Source organism: Pipistrellus kuhlii, unplaced genomic scaffold (genome assembly GCF_014108245.1).
Source record: "Pipistrellus kuhlii isolate mPipKuh1 unplaced genomic scaffold, mPipKuh1.p scaffold_m20_p_7, whole genome shotgun sequence".
NCBI classification, from domain to species: Eukaryota; Metazoa; Chordata; class Mammalia; order Chiroptera; family Vespertilionidae; genus Pipistrellus; species Pipistrellus kuhlii.
The window spans coordinates 17,211,239-17,230,750 of NW_023425573.1; the positions used below are offsets into that span (position 1 = coordinate 17,211,239).

Here is a 19,512-nt window from a genome sequence, read left to right on the forward strand (position 1 = left end):
ATAAAATATATATTTTTTTAAAGAAAAAAAAAAAGTCTGGTTAAAAAAAAAAGGTGAAAAGAATAAAATTAAGAACCTCTGTTCATCAAAAGGTAAAAAAAAAAAAAGTAAGCTATAAAATGGGAGAAAATTGCAGCAACCTGGATGGAATTGGAGAACATCATGCTGAGTGAAATAAGCCAATCAATGAAAGAGAAACACCACATGACCTCACTCATTTATGGATAATAAAGAACATTATAGACTGATGAACCAAAAGATAGATATAGAAACAGTAAAACAACAAGCAGACTGTCGAATTACAGCGGGGAGGGGAGGGAGATCTGGGGGAGATAATAGATCAACCGAAGGACTTGTATGCATGCATATAAATACAACCAATGGACACAAAACTCTGGGGAGGGAGGGTACTTATGGGAGGGGGGAGGGCAATGTTAAAATATGTACACAGATAATAATTTAATAAAAAAAAATGTAAAAGGAAAAAAAAATAAATAAATAAAATGGGAGAAAATATTTACAATACAAGTAACCAACAAAGATTTGTTTCCAGAATATATAAAGAATTCTTAAAAATCAATAAGAAGAAGACAACACAACAGAGAATTAGCAAAGGGCTTGGTCATATCTAAATGACTAATATTTACATGCAAATGTACAGGACCTCAGTCATTAGGGAAATCAAAACCACAATAATGGCTAAAAGGAAAAAGACAGATAACACAAATGTTGACAAGGATATGATACAACTAGGACTCTCATAATACTGCTGGTGTGAGTATAAGTTGATATAATCACTTTGGAAATAGCTACTAAATCTAAACATATGCATAACTATGAAACAACCATTCCACCCGTGTATACAGGGTGGGGCAAAAGTAGGTTTACAGTTGTTCATATGGAAAATGCTGTAATAATAATAAATAATAATACAAGAATAAACTGTGTTTTGCATACTCACAACTGTAAACCTACTTTTGCCCCATCCTGTATATCCAACATAAAAGGATAAATAAATTGTGGTACAGTCTTACAATGAAATATTACACAGAAATGAAAATTAACCTGGCCTATGTGGCTCAGTGGTTGAGTATCAACCCATGCATCAAGAGGTCACTGGTTTGATTCATGGTGAGGGCACAAGCCCAGGTTGCAGGCTCAATCCCCAGTAGGAGGTGTATAGGAGGCAGCCCATAGATATTGATGTTTCTTTCTCATCTCTCATCCATGTTCTATCTCTCTCTCTCCCTTCCCTCTCACTAAAATCAATAAAAACATATTTTTTAAAAATTAACAAAGTACTGCTACACACTACATGGATGGATTTCATAAACATTTTGTTGAGTGAAAGAAATCAGACACAAAAGAGTATATACCATAAGATTCCATTTATATGAAATTCAAAATAGACATATTAATCTATCATGTTGGAAGTTAGAAGTGTGGTTACCCTTTGAAGGTGGTAGGTACTAAGTACTGACAATTTTTTAGTTCTTGATTTGAGTGCTGATTATATGGCTATGTTCATTTTGTAATAACTCTTTAACCTATATGCTTGTGATATGGGCACTTTTCTGTACTAGTATGTACCTTATATTTCAATTAATAAAAACTATTAATAAAACGTAGACTATGATACAAAACAATTCGGCAGGTCCTCAAAAAGTTATATGTAGCCCTAACTGGTTTGGCTCAGTGGATAGAACGTCAGCTTGCGAACTGAAGGGTCCCAGGTTTGATTCCAGTCAGGGGCATGTGCCTTGGTTGTGGGCACATCCCCAGTGGGGGGGGGGGGGGGGAAGTATGGGAGGCAGTTGATCGATGTTTCTCTCTCATCGATGTTTCTAACTCTCTATCCCTCTCTCTTCCTCTCTGTAAAATGTCAATAAAATATATTTTTTAAAAGTTATATGTAGAGTTACTATACTACTCAGCAATTGTACTTCTTAGCATATATACCCAAAAGAATTGAAAGCATATGTTCATACAAGCACTTGCACATACATCCTAGCTAATTTGGCTCAGTGGTTAGAGTGTTGGCCTGCAAAATGAAGGGTCATGGTTTCAATTCCAGGCAAGGGGAAGTACCTTGGTTGCAGGCTCCATCCCTGGTCCCAGTTGAGACACATGCAGGAGGCAATCAGTCGATGTGTCTCTCTCACATCAATGTTTCTCTTTCTGTCTCTCTCCCTCCCTTTCATTCTCTCTAAAAAAATCAATGGGAAAAAATACCCTTGGGTAAGGATTAACAAACACTAGCACACAAATGTTCATAGCAGCATTATTCATAATAATCTCAAAGTGAAAACTACCCAATTGCCCATCACCTGACAAATGGTGATAAACAAAATATGAGATAGCCAAAAATTGGCATATTATTCTGTCATACAAAGGAATGGAGTACTGCCCGGTGAGTGTGACTCAATGGTTGAGCATCAACCTATGAACCAGAAGGTCATGGTTCAATTCTGGTCAGGGCACATGCCAAGATTGCCAGCTTGATCGCCAGTAAGGGACATGCAGGAGGCAGCCAATGAATGCTTCTCTCTCATTGTTGATATTTCTATCTCTGTCTCCCTCTTTCTTCCTCTCTGAAATCAATAAAAATATATTTTTAAAAAGGAATGAAGTGCTGATACTTGTCTTAATGGATGAACCTTGAAAACAATGCTAAGAGAAAGAATTCAGACACAAAAGACCATATATTATATGATTCCATCTGTATAAAATATTTCAAATAGGCAAATCCACATAGAGACAGAAAGTAGGTTAGTGTTTTCCAACAGCTAGGGGAAAAGGGGAATGGAGAATGACTGCATATGGGAACAGGGTTTCTTTTGGGGGTGATGAAAAGGTTCTGAAAGTAGATAGTAGTTATGGTTACACAACTTGTGAATATTGTAAAACAATTTATTATTGTAAAAACTATTGGACACTTTCGGTGTATACTTTTTGGTAAATGTTATGGTATATGGATTATTTCTCAATTTTGAAAAAGGATTTTAAAAAGATAATCTCTCTACTCTCCCCCTTTCCTCTGCCTGTTCTCCATTCTGTTCCCTTTTTTCAGGAATAGACTCTCTGGCTCCCAACAGGCCTGGACAACTTTTGAATGACTTAAACACAGTCAGTGGAGCAGATTACTGCCTAGCGACTACGAGTGACGGTAGTTAGCATAGAATGGGGACAGAGCACAAGAGGTAGAGTCACATGGGACTAGTTTTGAAAAAAAGTCCACCACTTACATATTTGTTTTTATGATCTTGGCTAAGTTATCTTAATCTCTTTGAACCTCAATTTTCTCTCTGTAAATGAATAAAATAATTCTTTTCAATGAGGCTTGCTGTGAGGATTGTTAAAAAGAGATTGTGTAAGTAGCATATTAAGTCCTTTCCCTTGAAAGTTCCAATCAATCTCAGCTACTTGAAGGCAACCAGAAAACACACTTCATTTAACCAAAACTGCGTAGGCTCTGGAATTGAACTGCTCAAACCCCAAGTCCATTACTTTACCTTGCTAAGCTCCAGTTTCTCCAATTGGATAATGGGAATAATAACACCACCTGCACCACAGAGTTAGGATGAGGATTAATTGAGATAATGCATGTAAAGTGTCACTAGACTGCCTGGCACATAGAAAGCACTCAATAAATATTAACTGTTATTATTAATTCAATCATTAAACAAAATTGTTGAGTGGGCCAGATAGCGTGCTGTGTCCTAAGGAGAAGATGGAGTTCACTGCCTTCAAGGAGCTCATAGTCTGGCTAGGGAGTCAGACACATAAACAAATAATTGTTCTTCATGGCCAGGCACACACTGGAGCCTTTGATTCCCAGTCAATAACACTAGGGCTAAGGCATTATAAAACAAAGCTGGATATGTAAGGAACGGTGAGGGGTGGGGGCAGCGGTGAACAGACTAACCATGAATCAACAGTAGACCCTTCTTTTTTTCTATAAATAGCCTACAAAAATCTAGATAAATAGGCATGCAGACTGCCTCCTCAGCATTGCCATGAACTGACCAGGGGCTTAAGGGCACCTCCTATAATACTATCTCCCCCGATCTTCAAGTGCTTGGTTCTTTCTCATCTTTCAGATCTCAGTTTAAATGTCACTTCAGGCCCCTGACCATATCATCTAAAGTGTTTGCTCTTTTATATCACACTATTATTTTCCTTCGAAATGACTGTCTTTTTCAATTATTTATTTTTTTACTTGTTTCCTATCTCCCCCACCAGGCTGCGAGCTCCTAGAGTTCAGGTTCATTTAACAAATGTTTACCAAGTACCTACTATGTGCCAGGTTCTGAAGTAGGTGCTGGGAATTCCATTTAGGGGTGCAGACATGGCCACTGCCCTCACGGATGTTATGGGTATATACTTGGGGCAAAGCTTTGTGGTGGAACACTACCCCAATCCTGGTGGAGGCCCTTCTTCTGACTAGACCAGGTGGATATGAGCCCCTGGCTGGCACTCTCACTGAGCCCAAAAAGCAAACGGCTGAATCTGGGGACTTCTCAGCTCTTCCTTTTGCAGCCCTGGAACCCCATGCTCACAGCCAGTGAAGTTTAAGCTAGGGCCAGCAGCACAGCCTCAGAGCCATTTCTGCAAGTTCTTTCCTTATAAAGCACTTCATATAGGCATTCTAAGGGCAAGAGCAGCTGGTATCAAGCAAGAGATGTACTGGCTGGGAAGAAGGGAGGGGGCAGCAGGTTGATGAGAGTCTCTCTAAGACCCACAGAGAAGGAATAACTAGACCTAGAAGTGCTGAGCCCACATCACTTTCCCACGTCAGTGTCCTGAGGTTCTCAGACCATTCAGCCTGACTTCACCCCAAAGGGTACTTCCTGCTAAAGCCAGCCTGAGGTCTAGGAATGCTGAATTAATCTCCAGTGAGTATATTATACTATGAACTCTTAGGATACATCAAAAAGACACTGTTTTCTAGGACTGGAAGATAACAAATATCAAAGGATTATTGAAAAAGGTGCTTCAAATTCATTAAATGAACAAGGGTGTGTTTATGTGTCTGTGTCACACACACACACACACACACACACACACACACACACACACACAGAATAAGTCCTTGCTTAATAACAGGAGATAATGTCCCAAAAACAGAATCAGAGGAAAACTCTCAAGCTACAGAAACAAATACATTTATTCATTCAAGAATCACTTACTAGACATCTCTAAGCCAGATTGTTCTAGGTCCAAAGAAATACTGAATGATTGTGCATTCGGGAAAAATATGTTCAGTTCTATGATAGGGGTCTGTGCACATCTACTATGAGAGAACAGCAGAAAGCAGGCAGGATTTTTCATCCTTGTCAGGGATTTACTGGCTCCACCCCCCAAACTCCCTCCTTTTAATCTGCACTGGCAGCAAACAGAAGCAAGACCATGGGATAGATCTGGAGGGTGGGAATGAGGTCAAGGTATGTCCATTAAATCAGAATAGCATGTTGAGTTGAAAACAGAAGGAAAATCCACAGGAACTAGACAACTAATAGCCTCAGCCCAAATCACTGCTGCCAGGTCTAGCAGAATTAATGATGGGACCATAGGAAAGCTGGCAAGGAGAAACAATGTTATGTGGGAAATGATGTTCTGCAACTAAATCTGTGTGAGAGTGTTCTCGGAAAATGAGATTCTCCGGAAATTCTGCTCAAATTCCGAACTCAGCCCAGCATTAATCTCGGCATTACTCTCCCTTGCCCCTCTCTGAGCAGGTAGGGTCATGTTGTCCTCCTAGTGTAATGGCTTGCAAATCTTAGATAAACACACTGAGCTCTTCCATAATCAACATGGAAAATACTACAATTTGGAGAAAATGTGTGTGGAAGAGTGGCTCTCCCGAGATCCATGATCCTGAGTACGGGAAGAGGGAAATATGTTTTTTTCACTCAACATCAAAACTTTGCTATTATTCCAGTCACTACTATATTTTCTTACCATATCAATATAATGTAACTTAGTGCCATCAGTATGGCTCTTTCTAAATTCATATTGATATGTCTACACTCTACTTCCTGGTTCCTTTGATTATCAATAGCACCTATTTTCTATTATAGATGGATGATACAATTTGACTATGAAAGAAAACTGTTCTCGCCGAAACCGGTTTAGCTCAATGGATAGAGCGTCGGCTTGGGGACTGAAGGGACCCGAGTTCGATTCCGGTCAAGGGCATGTACCTTGGTTGCGGGCATATCCCCAGTGGAAGGTGTGCAGGAGGCAGCTGATTGATAACTCTCTCTCATCGATGTTTCTAACTCTCTATCTCTCTCCCTTCCTCTTTGTACAAAATCAATAAAATATATTAAAAAAGAAAGAAAGAAAGAAAGAAAACTGTTCTCTTTATCAAGTAAAAATGAATGCAGATAAACTAAGGTGGCCAACTCAGGAAAACTCTCTTCTTTGGAAGTATGTCCTGTTCACCCATAGCCCTCCTTGAAAAGGCAAGATGAGGGAGGGGGAAGATCTGTACTATGTGACCAAAATCCCCCAACCCCAGAAAATTACACGAAAGGTGGACACCTGACCCAAAAAAACTCAATCCCTGGACCAGACTCTCTCCAGTCATGTGACCTGAAAGTCGTGAGCATGGACTCTTAGTTGTTGTTTTTATGCTATGGAATCCTCTGGCAATCTGGTGAAGGCTCTGGGTCCTTTTTAAATGCATAAAATAAAATATATAGCATTATCAAATAAACCAATTAATTAAAATTCCATTATCCAAATTTATTTATTTTTTTTACAATATATATTTCTTTATTGATTTCAGAAAGGAAGGGAGAGGGAGAGAGAAATAGAAATATCATATCAATGATAAGCCGAGACCAGTTTGGCTCAATGGATAGAGCGTCGGCTTGGGGACTGAAGGGTCCCAGGTTCGATTCCGGTCAAGGGCATGTACCTTGGTTGCAGGCATATCCCCAGTATGGGGTGTGCAAGAGGCAGCTGATCGATGACTCTCTCTCATTGATGTTTCTAACTCTCTGTCTCTCTCTCTTCCTCTCGTACAAAATCAATAAAATATATTTTAAAAAGAAAGAAAGAAATATCAATGATAAGAGAGAATCATCGATTGGCTGCCTCCTGCATGTCCCCCCTGGGGATCGAGCCCACAACCCAGGCATGTGCCCTTAGGCAGAATTGAACCTGGGACCCTTCAGTTCACAGGCCAATGCTCTATCCACTGACACAAAACAGCTAGGGCTATCCAAATATTTTTCAAAAATTTGTAATAACAGGTGTTTCTTTATTGACACATTAAAGTACAAGATCTAGTAATGGCTCTAACAACTATCATATTTCAAGTAGTAATGAGCATAAACTCATTGCATGACATACCCAGCAACTATAAAAATATTGAAAAATATCTGTGATTTCTTTGGTAACAAAATCACAGATACTGCTAGTGCCACAATAGTTTTGTCCAGTGCTCTTTCCACTGTTTGCAATTCCACTGAGGGCAAACAGGAAGTCAGGGTATAAGAGATTGAATATTACTATTAATTAAGTGTTTTAAAATGCATTGAGTGATGGGTACATAATGTATTTTATTATTCTTTATACTCATAGATTTTTATATGTATTAAATATTTTCTAATAAAATATATTTTTTTAAATGGTGAAATCCAAAGAGGACCACACCAAGATACATCATAATTAAAATGCCAAGGGCAAAAGACAAAGAAAGAATCTTGAAAGCAGCAAGAGAAAAACAGTTAGTTACCTATAAAGGAGTACCCGTACAACTGTCAGCTGATTTTTCAACAGAAACTATGCAGACCAGAAGGAAGTGGCAAGAAATATTCAAAGTGATGAATAGCAAGAACCTACAACCAAGATTACTCTACCCAGCAAAGCTATCATTCAGGATTGAAGGTCAGATAAAGAGCTTCACAGACAAGAAAAAGCTAAAGAAGTTCATCACCACCAAACCAGGGTTATATGAAATGCTGAAGGGTATTCTTTAAGAAGAGGAAGAAGAAAAAGGTAAAGATAAAAATTATGAACAACAAAGTGACAACAAATACATATCTATCAACAAGTAGATCTAAAAATCAAGTCAATAAAAAAATCTGATGAACGGAATGGACTGGTGAATATAATAGAATCAGGGGCATAGAATGGGGGTGGATTGACAATCTGGGGGGGGGGGGGCCGCGTGAGGAGTTCGGGAAGAGATTGCACAAAAATCTTTCACTTATGGACGAGGACAGTGGCGGGGGGGGGAGGGGTTAAGGCATGGGGGGAGGATCAGGTGGAGGGGAGCTATGTGGAGGGAAAAAAGAAACATTTGTAATAACCTGAACAAAAAAAGATTTTTTTTTTTTAATGGTGAAATCCAAATCAAACATCCAAAGGAAAAGGTGAACATTATTTAACACAACACCCACTTGACTGCTGAAGGCCAATCACTGCAAGTACATTGAGAGACATGCTTTCCAGACTGTACCTATGCCTGCCCCGGGGACTCAGAGTTTAAAGAAGCACAGGATTCTAAGGAGTCAGAAGTTCTAGGGGGAAAAACACCATTCTGGATATCAAGTCATTTTCCATAAAGTCAAGAAGACTGGTATTTGTGGGTTTAGGAAGTTGAAATGCTAGAAGGTCAATTGCTAGTTATTAATTCAAAATATTCATTCACAACAGGGCGCCTGCCTAATAAATGGCTGAGGTAGCAATAGAAGGATGTAACCTAAAATTGTTCAAAGATGACTCTAAATTCTAATGCCTAGGAAAAACTAAGCAGGTCCAACAAGGCATTAAAGAAATATCAGAAAAAATGAAATATAGGGAGGAAAAAAACAGATTAAAAGATAGACTTGAGCCGGGACCGGTTTGGCTCAGTGGATAGAGCGTCGACCTGCGGACTGAAAGGTCCCGGGTTCGATTCCGGGCAAGGGCATGTACCTTGGTTGCGGGCACATCCCCGGTGGAGGGTGTGCAGGAGGCAGCTGATCGATGATTCTCTCTCATCGATGTTTCTAACTCTCTATCTCTCTCTCTTCCTCTCTGTGAAAAATCAATAAAATATATTAAAAAAAAAAAAAAAAAAAAAAAGATAGACTTGAAGTCAGACCTCAACTCAGAGCATAAGTGTGGTGGCAGTAAGGGGGGTGGGTAGTGGGAGAAAGGGGCTGGAGAAGGAGAGAAACGTGCATCTGCAGGTCTGATTAGCAGGAAACTCTCCTACATGGATGTGAACAGGCCTGAGGCTAAAAGCTCCTTCCTGAGATTCCTGGCCCCTTGGGCCAGGACTTACACGTCCCCTGCCCTCTCCTGGCTATGGTGCTGAAACCGAAAACTCCAGATCATTTGTAGGTCCAGTACATGACACACTCTTTTGGATCTAGGTTGTACTGAGGAGAAGAAAATGCCTGATTATCTAATTTAGCATTTCCTAACTGATACAGGAAGCCACAATTGTGTGGGTTTAAGATTCCCACTGCCCTAACTGGTTTAGCTTAGCAGATAGAGCGTTGTTGGCCTGTGAACTAAAGGGACCCAGGTTTTAATAGATCAACCGAAGGACTTGCATGTAAGTACAACTAATGGACACAAAATTCTGGGGAGGGAGGGTATTATGAGGGGGAGATGGTAAGATATGTACACAGATAATAATTTAATAATAAATAAATAAATAAAATGTGTAAATGAGAAATAAAAAAATTAAAGATCAATGAAAAAAATAAACTGAAAAACAAAAAGACAATAATAATAATAATAATAATAATAATAATAAAATAAAGGGTCCTGGGTTTTATTCCAGTCAGGATTGCGGGGACATGCCCAGGTTGCGGGCTCGATCCCCAGAAGGGGGCATGCAGGAAGATGCAGGAAGCAGCCATCAATGATTCTCTCTTATTGATGTTTCTATCTCTCTCTCTCCCTCTCCCTTCCTCTCTGAAATCAAATATATATATATATATATATATATATATATATATATATATATATATATTCCCGAGTTGCTAACCCCCTATCCTCAGGCTCACTTAGAAGGCGAGAACAGGCAGCCCTGACACCAGGCTGACCCTAGGGAACAGAGCAGCTACTCCAGGGTTCATCTCCAGGTGAGGGGATGAAGGAAGGACCAAATCTAGGCTCTGGTTACAGGGCATCTTGAACACCTGTTGATAATAAAACATTATCTGTCAAGGCTCGGGCCCTCCAGCCACCAGAACAGAAGAGAGTGGGAGAGAAATTGTATTCCTTCTGATTCCCATACCAGGGAATAATACCATCCCGTCCCCCGCAGGTCACTAGATAGAGCAGAAGAGCACCTAAGGCAGGATCTAAAGAAAAGGCTGACCAGGGATGTGAATGACTGTATCCATCCCTAACAAGAAAGGAATAGTAGACAGTGGATACAAAGAAAGGCTAAGGAAACACTTGGCATAATCAGCTTTTTTCCTTTCTCATTCCCATTGAGTCTAATTACCAAGATGGCTTTTGTAAGAACTTGAAAGGATCACTCCACCTTCCAAGTTAAGAAAAGACTTTAGAAGAGTAAAGGAGGAAGCACAAAGACAAGTTAGGAGGCTAATGCAGTCATCTAAGCAAGAAATTATAGTGGCTCAGATCAAGGTTGTAGAAGCAGTGGCAAAGCCTGTATTTATTTTTAAGGAAGAGCCTAAAGAATTTCCTGATGGACTGTATGTGGGGTATGAGAGAAAGACAGAGTCAAACATGACTCCAAAAATTTTAACCCAAGCAAGTGAAAGGATGGAGTTGCCATCAGTTGAGGAGGAGGAGGTTATAGGGGAAGTATGCTTGGAGTATGTGAGATAGGCAAAGGAGGAAAAATCAGGAGTTCAGGTTGAATATGTTGAGTTTGAGATATTTTTTAGACTTTCAGGTGGAAATGTTAAATAAGCAGTTGGAAACACAAATTTGGGATATGGGAGGATCTGGGCTAGAGATATAGTTAAAGATGGCATTTAAAGCCATGAGATTGGCTGAGACCGGTTTGGCTCAGTGGATAGAGTGTCGGCCTGCGGATTGAAAGGTCCCGGGTTTGATTCCGGTCAAGGGCATGTACCTAGGTTGTGGGCACATGCCCAGTAGGGGGTGTGCAGGAGGCAGATGATCAATGATTCTCTCTCATCAATGTTTCTAACTCTCTGTACCTCTCTCTTCCTCTCTGTAAAAAATCAATAAAATATATATATTTTTAAAAATAAAAAAATAAAGCCATGAGATTGAATGTAATCACCAACAGAGTAAATATTTGTAGAGAATAGTAGAGGATCAAAGACTGAGCCTGGGGTTGGTGCAGAAAAGAAGGAATCAGCAAAGGAGATTGTGAAGAAGTAACCAAGAAGTAGAAAATAAATAGTGGAAGGTGCACAGCTCTGGAAGCCAAATGAAGTAAGTGTGTCAAGAAGGACTGGGTGATTATTAACATGAATGTGCACGACCCAAACTCAGTTAATAACTGAGATATTCCAAAATCCAGGAGTCCAAACAGAAGAAAATTCTACTCCTGTGCAAAATTGCTACAGAAATTAAAGAAGCAAGAGTTCTGCATTTCAAAGGTTGGTTTGTTGAACAAAGATGTTTGGCTATATGCTTCCATGATTGGAAATATTTTTCTTTATTGTACGCTTAATTGTGTTTTCTTTAATAAATCGCTCACAGAAGTCTCTACCTTAGGCATTGTTAGCTATGGTTAGTATATTGATACTGACAAACTAAGCTAGGACTTACAATTTTTTAAGGTAACTTAAATGTAAAATTCAACTGTTAACCAGCAATCTAATGTCATGTGGTGTGCTGTTTGGATATTGTATGAACAGCTAAGGAATTACCCATTCTAGTGCCGAAGATCACTTATTGCTATTTTTTTTTAAGTTGATGTAAAACTTTATGATTGGGGACAGACTCTGTGCTTAAAGCTTTATCTGTAGGATGATTATTTCAGTTCCAAATGTTTTGTCAATCCCAAATACAATATAGAAGACGGAGGAGGAGGAGGGGGAGGAGGAGGAGGAGGAAGAGGAGGAGGAGGAGGAGGAGGAAGAAAAGAAAAAGGGAAAAGGAGAACTGTATGACCACTACATCAATGGCTGCTTATAGACCAGATAAGATGAGAACCAGAGAGAACTGGAAGAGAGAAACACAATAAAAATAAACAACTCTTGTAAGAATTTTGTAGCAAAGAGGGCAAAGAAGTAGGGTTGTCACTGGTGGGCAAATTGGGGTATCAAGAGGAGGATTTTTTAAATGGGGAACATAATAACACATTTGTGTATTAATAAGATAAGCCTATAGGAAGAAAAAAGTTAGAGAGAGGAGAAGTACCAGACAGAATTCTTTGATAGGTGACATGGAATCTAATGCACAAATGGAGGGACTGCCTTCAGAAAGACAGACAGCTCATTCATCTATGTAATAGGCAGAAAGGCAGTGTATGAGGGAAAAGATATTAGAGTAAATATAAGTGATGGTGTAAGTCTGTTAGAGTTCACTTCTGGTTGATTTTTCTTCCCCCTCCCCCCCCCAGCAAAATAGGATGTAAGGTTAAGGTAACAGGGACTTGAGGAAAGAGAAAAATGTGTGAAAGTCATCTAGAATGATGGGAGAATCAATAGATTAGGAAAATATTATGATTACCTGGCAGTATTAAGGGTGCATTTGAGATTCACATTCAAGAATTTAAATTAAAACTAGTCAACCTGGTTGTTATGTTTCTTTTTCTGACTATGCTTGAATGTATATGCAGGAATGGAATAGGTAGAAAATTTGGATTTAACTGTACATAACATAAGAGACGGACAATAGAATCAAGTGTCCATGCAGGAAAGTGATTATAATGATTGCCCATAGAATCTGGGTAAGGAAGGCAAGCAGGACATCAAAGGAGCCAGGACAATGAAAGGAGGGTAAGATCAATGAACTAACTGCAGGTCTCTGTGGGATTAAGGGAATGCCGAGTAGAGGTAAAGAAAGAGCAGGAACAATAGAGGAAGAAGTGGTTGAAAAGGAGGATGTGTAAAATTGAACTTCTGGGGGGGTTGCAGTTTTAGTGATGACAAGGTCTAGAGTAGACTCTAGAACAGAGTTTCTAAACAGCAACACTCCTGACACTTCGGGCTGGACAAGCCTTTGCCATGGGGGAGGGGAGCGGGCATCCTTTGTACTATAGGTGCCAGTCTCCAGACATTGCCAAATTTCCCCTATGGGCAAAATCTCCCCTTGATGAAAACCACTGTTCTAGAGCATGCCCATAGAAATCAGTGAATGAGATGGAGCAGAAGTCAAGATAACCAGAGAAAACTGGAGAAAGTGGCAGTGAGTCAGAAGCTAAAGTCCTCAAGAAATGAATGGGAATGGCTCAGTCAGTGCACTACAACAATGAAGAGGACCGGATGATATGAGTTTCAAAACCGGGCTTTTTATGGAGGAAGGAGAATGGTGAGAAAGCAGCAATTAGAAGCAAGGAGGACACACCCCACCTCAATAGTCAGTGGTTACAGGACTGTAGGAGAAAATACAGCCACCCTGTGAGAAGGGTGCAGAGAAAGAAGTGTCTTGAGGACAAAGCCAGGTTTCTGAGCAAGAAGGAGAGAAAAATGCTCAGAGAAGAGACTGGAGATAGGATTTTGCTGATGATGCACTATTAATTCCACAAGGCACAGGGGAAGGGTTCAGGAATTGGGGAAGGCTGGGAAAAGAGGACAGGATGAAGAAGTGCAGACTAAAATGTGGAGTCCAGTGAGAGGTCCTCTAAGGGGAGTGGGGGGGTGGGGGTACAGAACACAGATCTTCAAAACCAGAAAAAAGCCTTCTGTTATTTTGGCAAGAAGGTAAACATAGGTAAGAATATACTAGGAATGTGGCTATGCCACTAGAAGTCACACTATTACCAACCCTAGGCCAGAACTAGTCTAGAACAAAAGGATAATCTTCTGAGCTTCACCAAAGAACAGTACCAGCTTTGATATCAGGAAGTCAACCAGACACACCTCTATCAAGAGTTGAGAACAGGTTTTCAAGGGTTCAGGAACTATGGAAATCTTCAAGAAAGGAGAAACTTGTGCAAGGTTAGTACAGATAGACTTAAAGCCATAATTAGAATTATTGGGACTAATTAGGAAAATGCATTCCTCATTCGAGAATTAGAAATTAGGGTGTTCTAAAAAGGGCAGAGTAGCAAAGAGACTATTAATATGGCCAAGAGGAACTCATCAGTGCTTACATTCTAGAAGATAATTAGAATGTAAATTCCCAGAGGAATTGAGAATCCCGCCCCCACTCCAGACACACACACACACACACACACACACACACACACACTCCCAGCCCAGAGAGATTTGAAGAAAGGAACCTACACTAGTGAGCCCAGGAAGCTAAACCAGTGGAGCTAAGAAATGGCAAATGAATTGTGCTGCGTAAACTCATCCATTTAGCTTCCTCCCTTTAAAAAGTTACAAAACAAGCAAACAACCTCACACACCACAAAACATACCGACTTAACACTTAAGTTTATGCTTAACATTAAGTTTAAAAACTATGGAAGTATATAAGTAACAGACCCCCTCTCTTCACCTCCAACCCACTCCTCAGGGTAACCTGTACACAATTTGGTATGTATCCTCCCAGACTTTTTTCTATTCTTTTTTTTATCCTTACCAAGGATATTTTTCCATTGATTTTTTTTTTTAGAGAGAGCGTCGAGGGGAGAGAGGTGTGTGGGACAGAAAGAGAAAAAGAGAGGGGGGGGGGAGAGAGAGGGAGAGAAACATCAATGTGAGAGACATACATTGATTGATTGCCTCCCATATGCACCCCAATCAGGGCTGGGGATGGAGCCTGCAATCGAGGTATGTGCCCTTGACTGGGAATTGAACTCAAGATCCTTTGGACCAACGACTGACACTCTAACCACTGAGCAACCAGCCAGGGCCTTTTTTTTCTATTCTTATGCAAACATACACACACTGAGGTGTTCCCTTCCCCCAAATGGGATCACATCACATATATTCTTATGCATTTTGCTTTTTTCACTTAATAGTAAGTATATCATGGCCATCTTTTCGAGGTATATCCAGGTCTGCCTCATTCTTTTTAATGGGTTCACTGTACTACAGTGTTTGTACAAGCCATAATTTTTCAGATTTATGTAACAATGGGCATTTTATTTTTTTTTAATATATTTTATTGATTTTTTTTAACAAAGAAGAAGGGAGAGGGAAAGAGAGTTAGGAACATCAATGAGAAAGAAACATCCATCAGCTGCCTCCTGCACGCCCCCTACTGGGGATGTGGCCGCAACCAAGGTACATGCCCTTGACCAGAATCCAACTTGGGACCCTTCAGTCCACAGACTTATGCTCTATTCACTGAGCCAAATCGGTTAAGGCAACAACGGGCATTTTAAATGTTGTCAATGCTGCTTTGAAATACTTGTGCATGTCTTCATATGTTAATAATTCTACATATTATATCCTCACCTTCTGAAGGAAAATATATATCTGATACTGCCCAAAAAAATTGCTCTCCAAAAATCGAGTATCAATTTACCTTCCCATCAAAATTGTATGTAGAATGCCCAATACCCCATACTCCTACCAGAGCTATAATAATCAATCCTAGTTTCTGCCAACTAATAAGAGGAGAGAATCTCATTTATCTTTTAATGTGAATGCCTTTTTGTTTGTTTTGGTGGAGGGGGAAATATCAGTTTAAGAATAATAAAAACTATTTTCAAACTTGTATATTTAAACATTGAACCAAGAGGACACCATCTTCATGAAATATACTGATTGCTAAAGGAAAAGAAACATGAGAATAATAATAACTACATACATAGCCAATACTTTTGAATTAAGCCCAACCACATGACTCCAGGGCCATCATACTTATGTGAATGGAATTCACTGGAGTTGTGCAGTACAAAACCTACAGAGCTGAGTGTGGGCCCCAGGACCAGATACAGGCTGACTAATGGAAAAGGGAGATTTCTCCCCACAATTAGGCCAGCACAGTGTCCCCTAGTGGTTGAGAATAGTGTTGTCAACTACAAAGATCTAGCTAGAGAGCTCCAGCACTGACAGAACTAAGGTAGTTGCTGATTTAAAATCAGGAGACATGAAAACAAATTGCTGCTTCCTTTAACTGGAGTGTTCCCACAAAAGAGAATGCAAGATAAATCAAGACTCCTCTCTGGGGAATCAATGGTTCCTTAGGCCACAAAGAGGAACCTAGAGTATTATAAGTATCACCAACAGCTCAGGTCTCAAGAATAAGATGCCTGCATCATAAATGAAGAGAGAAAAGGAAATGATTTTACTACATGAGAGAAGGAGGTAGAGAAGCATGGAGATAGACATAAATAGACTCAAGACTAGATAATCAGCCCTGGAAATGTCTTAGTAATCTTCCAAAGGGCACCCCTCCACCGCCACCAAAATAAAATAAAATAAAAATAAAAAGCCACTAGAAAATTAGGAGAACCTTGAAAATATTCTCAAGGGGGAAAATGATGCTGAAAGAAACCCAGATGTGGTGAATATAAAATGAATGGAATTTTGGATTCATTCCTACTGTCAGCCTCTCTTAGAATTGAGGCAAAGGCAATTGCAGACTTGGGGAAGAAAGGCTTAACTTGACCAAATTAAAATGGCCTAAAGCCATAAAGCAACCACGGGTAAAACAGAAACACACATTAGCTAGGCAAAAGATGGGCCCTGAGGATCAGCACAGCAACTGGAAGAAATGGAGGAGAGTCAACCAAGGTAAAACACCATAATAGTGAGTGCCAATCACTGGCTTGATTGAGAAGGGGCATTCTAGTTAAGATTTACCATTTGCTACTCATACAGATGATCCATTTTCAAAGAATTTGAAAGTACGTTGTAAAATAAAAGTAACACTGAAATATAAGACACCACATAATCTTTCAATGACCTGGATGTTTATCAAAATTATCAATTGTCACTACTGTCTAAGGAAGTGACAGGATCCGGTCTCAGTTACTGACCTGGCAAAAACCTGGCTAGAAAGAAACAATCAAGAAAGATGTAGATGGCATCGAATAAGGAGATGACAATGCCCAAACGGTTATGAGACATTATTTCCTTTGTAGTTCAAAGACCTTAGTACAGTAAAAAGGGTAGTGAATAACAGCAATGGGAAACAAGTACCACATTTATTTTGACAACTCACTAGATTGTAAGTTCTAGGAGAGTAAAACTTGTTTTGGTCATTGCTCTGTCACTGCATCTAGAACAGTAACGGACACAGAAGAGGCACTCAAATATATTATACTTAAAAAAACAGTGCCATTCGTTGAATACTCCCTTTTCCCATGCTCTCAAAAATTATACCTGGAAAGAAAGAATGAATGCTGCTCACTCTAATATTCTTTTTCACATTCTCTACTTAAAGAAATTCTTATCCTTCAAGCTCCAGCTTAAATTTCTTCTCTTTCTCAAAGTCTTCCCTGATTGCTTCCTGCTGCCCACAAACCTACCTCCTTCAAAAAGCCAAAGTTCAACCTTCTTTATTCTTTTCGTCCAAAGTGCCTTACTTGGACCTATATTTGCACTCGTTTCCTTCTGCACTGCATTGTAGTTTAATGTTTACATGTCTGAACCTCCTCCTGGGTTATACGTTCCTTGAAGGTAAATTCTGGATTCAATTTTCTTGAATCCCCATCTCCTAACATAATGCCTTGCAAATAGCAATTACTTAAGTGTCTGCTAAGTTTAATAAAACAGAATTATATTCTTGGTATCTAATAAGAAGCCAGCACAGTACAGAGGCTCAATAAATGCTTATTACATAACTGAACTGAAAGAAAGATAATACAGCAAAATCAGGTTCTTTGCCTGAAAACCCCCACGGCTAAAAGACATCAGACCTTGAAGACAGAGAAATCGTCTCTTTCCCTTGGTGTAAGGAGACCTTGCCTGGTTCATGTGCCCAGAATCGGGCACTCTGGCACCAAAACCATAGAGATAAGTGTGAGGGAATTCCAGGAAGAACATAACTGACCTGGGTGGGGGAGGGAAGAATGAAAAAGGAGCGATTGGGGCTTAAGCCAGGCAGATGGCCTAAGTGATGTCTGAGACTAGACACGATAACCTTCTGCTAACATCGGGAGAGTGTAAACACCAAGTGGAGAGGAATTGTTTAGCTTGGCCCAAGGAGCTCAAAGTAGGAGAAAGGATGAAACAAGGATAGAAGATCAAAGTCCTGTGACAGAAAAGCCAACCAGGAGAGACACGGCTCTCCTTGGACCCAGAGAAAACAATACATTTTCACAGATACCAACAAGTGTTATTATCCTTATCTTCAGGCATAAAGAAGACTGCAAACAGATGGATTATTGAAACTAGAAGAACTGAAACTGAATACAAAGAGCGTATGCCTGGAACAGAAAGTCCTTTTGCCATTGCACAAAATATAGCCCCATACTCCGTGTCATTAAAGCATTGTCCCCAGAACCCACCGATGTAGAACTGCACCCTTAAGTCAAAGCACCTGGGGGTGAAAGAAGAAAAAGGAGCGAGAAAGAGAAGCAGCAAAGCAGTGGGACTGGAAGGAGTCCCATGGTCAGGTAAAATGCAGGAAATCTCCCCTCTGTGTTCTCATTCGCTCTTTTCCATTTTACTCGAACAAAGCCACCTCTCAAAGTGGAGTTTGCTGAAAACATATTCATTTCTTCCCATTTCCCATTCCACTCCAGCCCGCCTGCCTGCCTGCTTCTCAGGAACTTTCAGTAGGCTTTGATTGTGCTTACAAATCAGCAGTAAGTGCTGTGAGTGGTAGAGCTGGAAAAGATATGGTTTCCTGCTTCAAAGAACTCGTAATCTACTTGCAGAGACAAAATATAAATATGTGAAAATAGCAAGAAAATAATTACAAAGAAAGAGATGATAAATACAGGTGGAAATAGGACAAACTATTGGTATGTAACTCCTCGTGGTCTGTGAAGTGAGAGGAAAATAAGATTCAGTTGGTAATTCAGGGAAGGCTTCCTGGCAGAGGTGAATATTCTTCTTGAAGAAGAAAAACAGAAATGGACTGACTGAATTCAATTTATGGGTTTATAAAAGCTACAAGGAACCTTAGGGTATGTTTTATGAAAAGTGCTCATTGACAAATGAACTAAACAGAAGCCTAGGGAGCTTAAATAAAATATGTCCAAGTGACAAATAAGTAAGTGGAAGAGCTGGAATTCAAATCAAATTATTCTGACTTCAAACCCAGGGCAGGTGACAAGAACAAATGCAGAGGAGCAAGAAGGAGCAATGCCTGTAAGGAAGGTGAGCAGACTGGCTTGGCTGCCACAGAGACCACAGTATACTGAGTACTGAGGTCCTTGGTACTGAGTTCCATAGGGTACTGAGCAATAAGAAGCCCCGGTCTACTCCCAAATGATCTGAGTGGCTCCATCTGAGACTCCACTTCTCTCCCTCTTCAGGAACATCCAGGACTCCCCAGTGACTGGAGCCCTGCAGAACTTCTGCATTTCCCACAGCA

General features: G+C 40.0%; 1 protein-coding gene across 4 annotated transcripts in view; it reads right to left on the minus strand.

The window, feature by feature from the left end:
• The window catches only part of NHEJ1 (non-homologous end joining factor 1), an 82,976-nt gene that overhangs the window by 14,581 nt on the left and 48,883 nt on the right, over positions 1–19,512 (minus strand). The window contains exon 5 of one of the 4 annotated variants that reach the window (XM_036421828.2): positions 17,789–18,021. The exons of the other annotated variants lie outside the window; for them this stretch is intronic. Within the exon in view, the coding sequence (XP_036277721.1) occupies positions 17,872–18,021 (150 nt within the window). The 3' untranslated portion in view covers positions 17,789–17,871. Of the gene's footprint in view, positions 1–17,788; positions 18,022–19,512 lie in introns of those variants that run through there. 4 annotated transcript variants of the gene reach the window in all.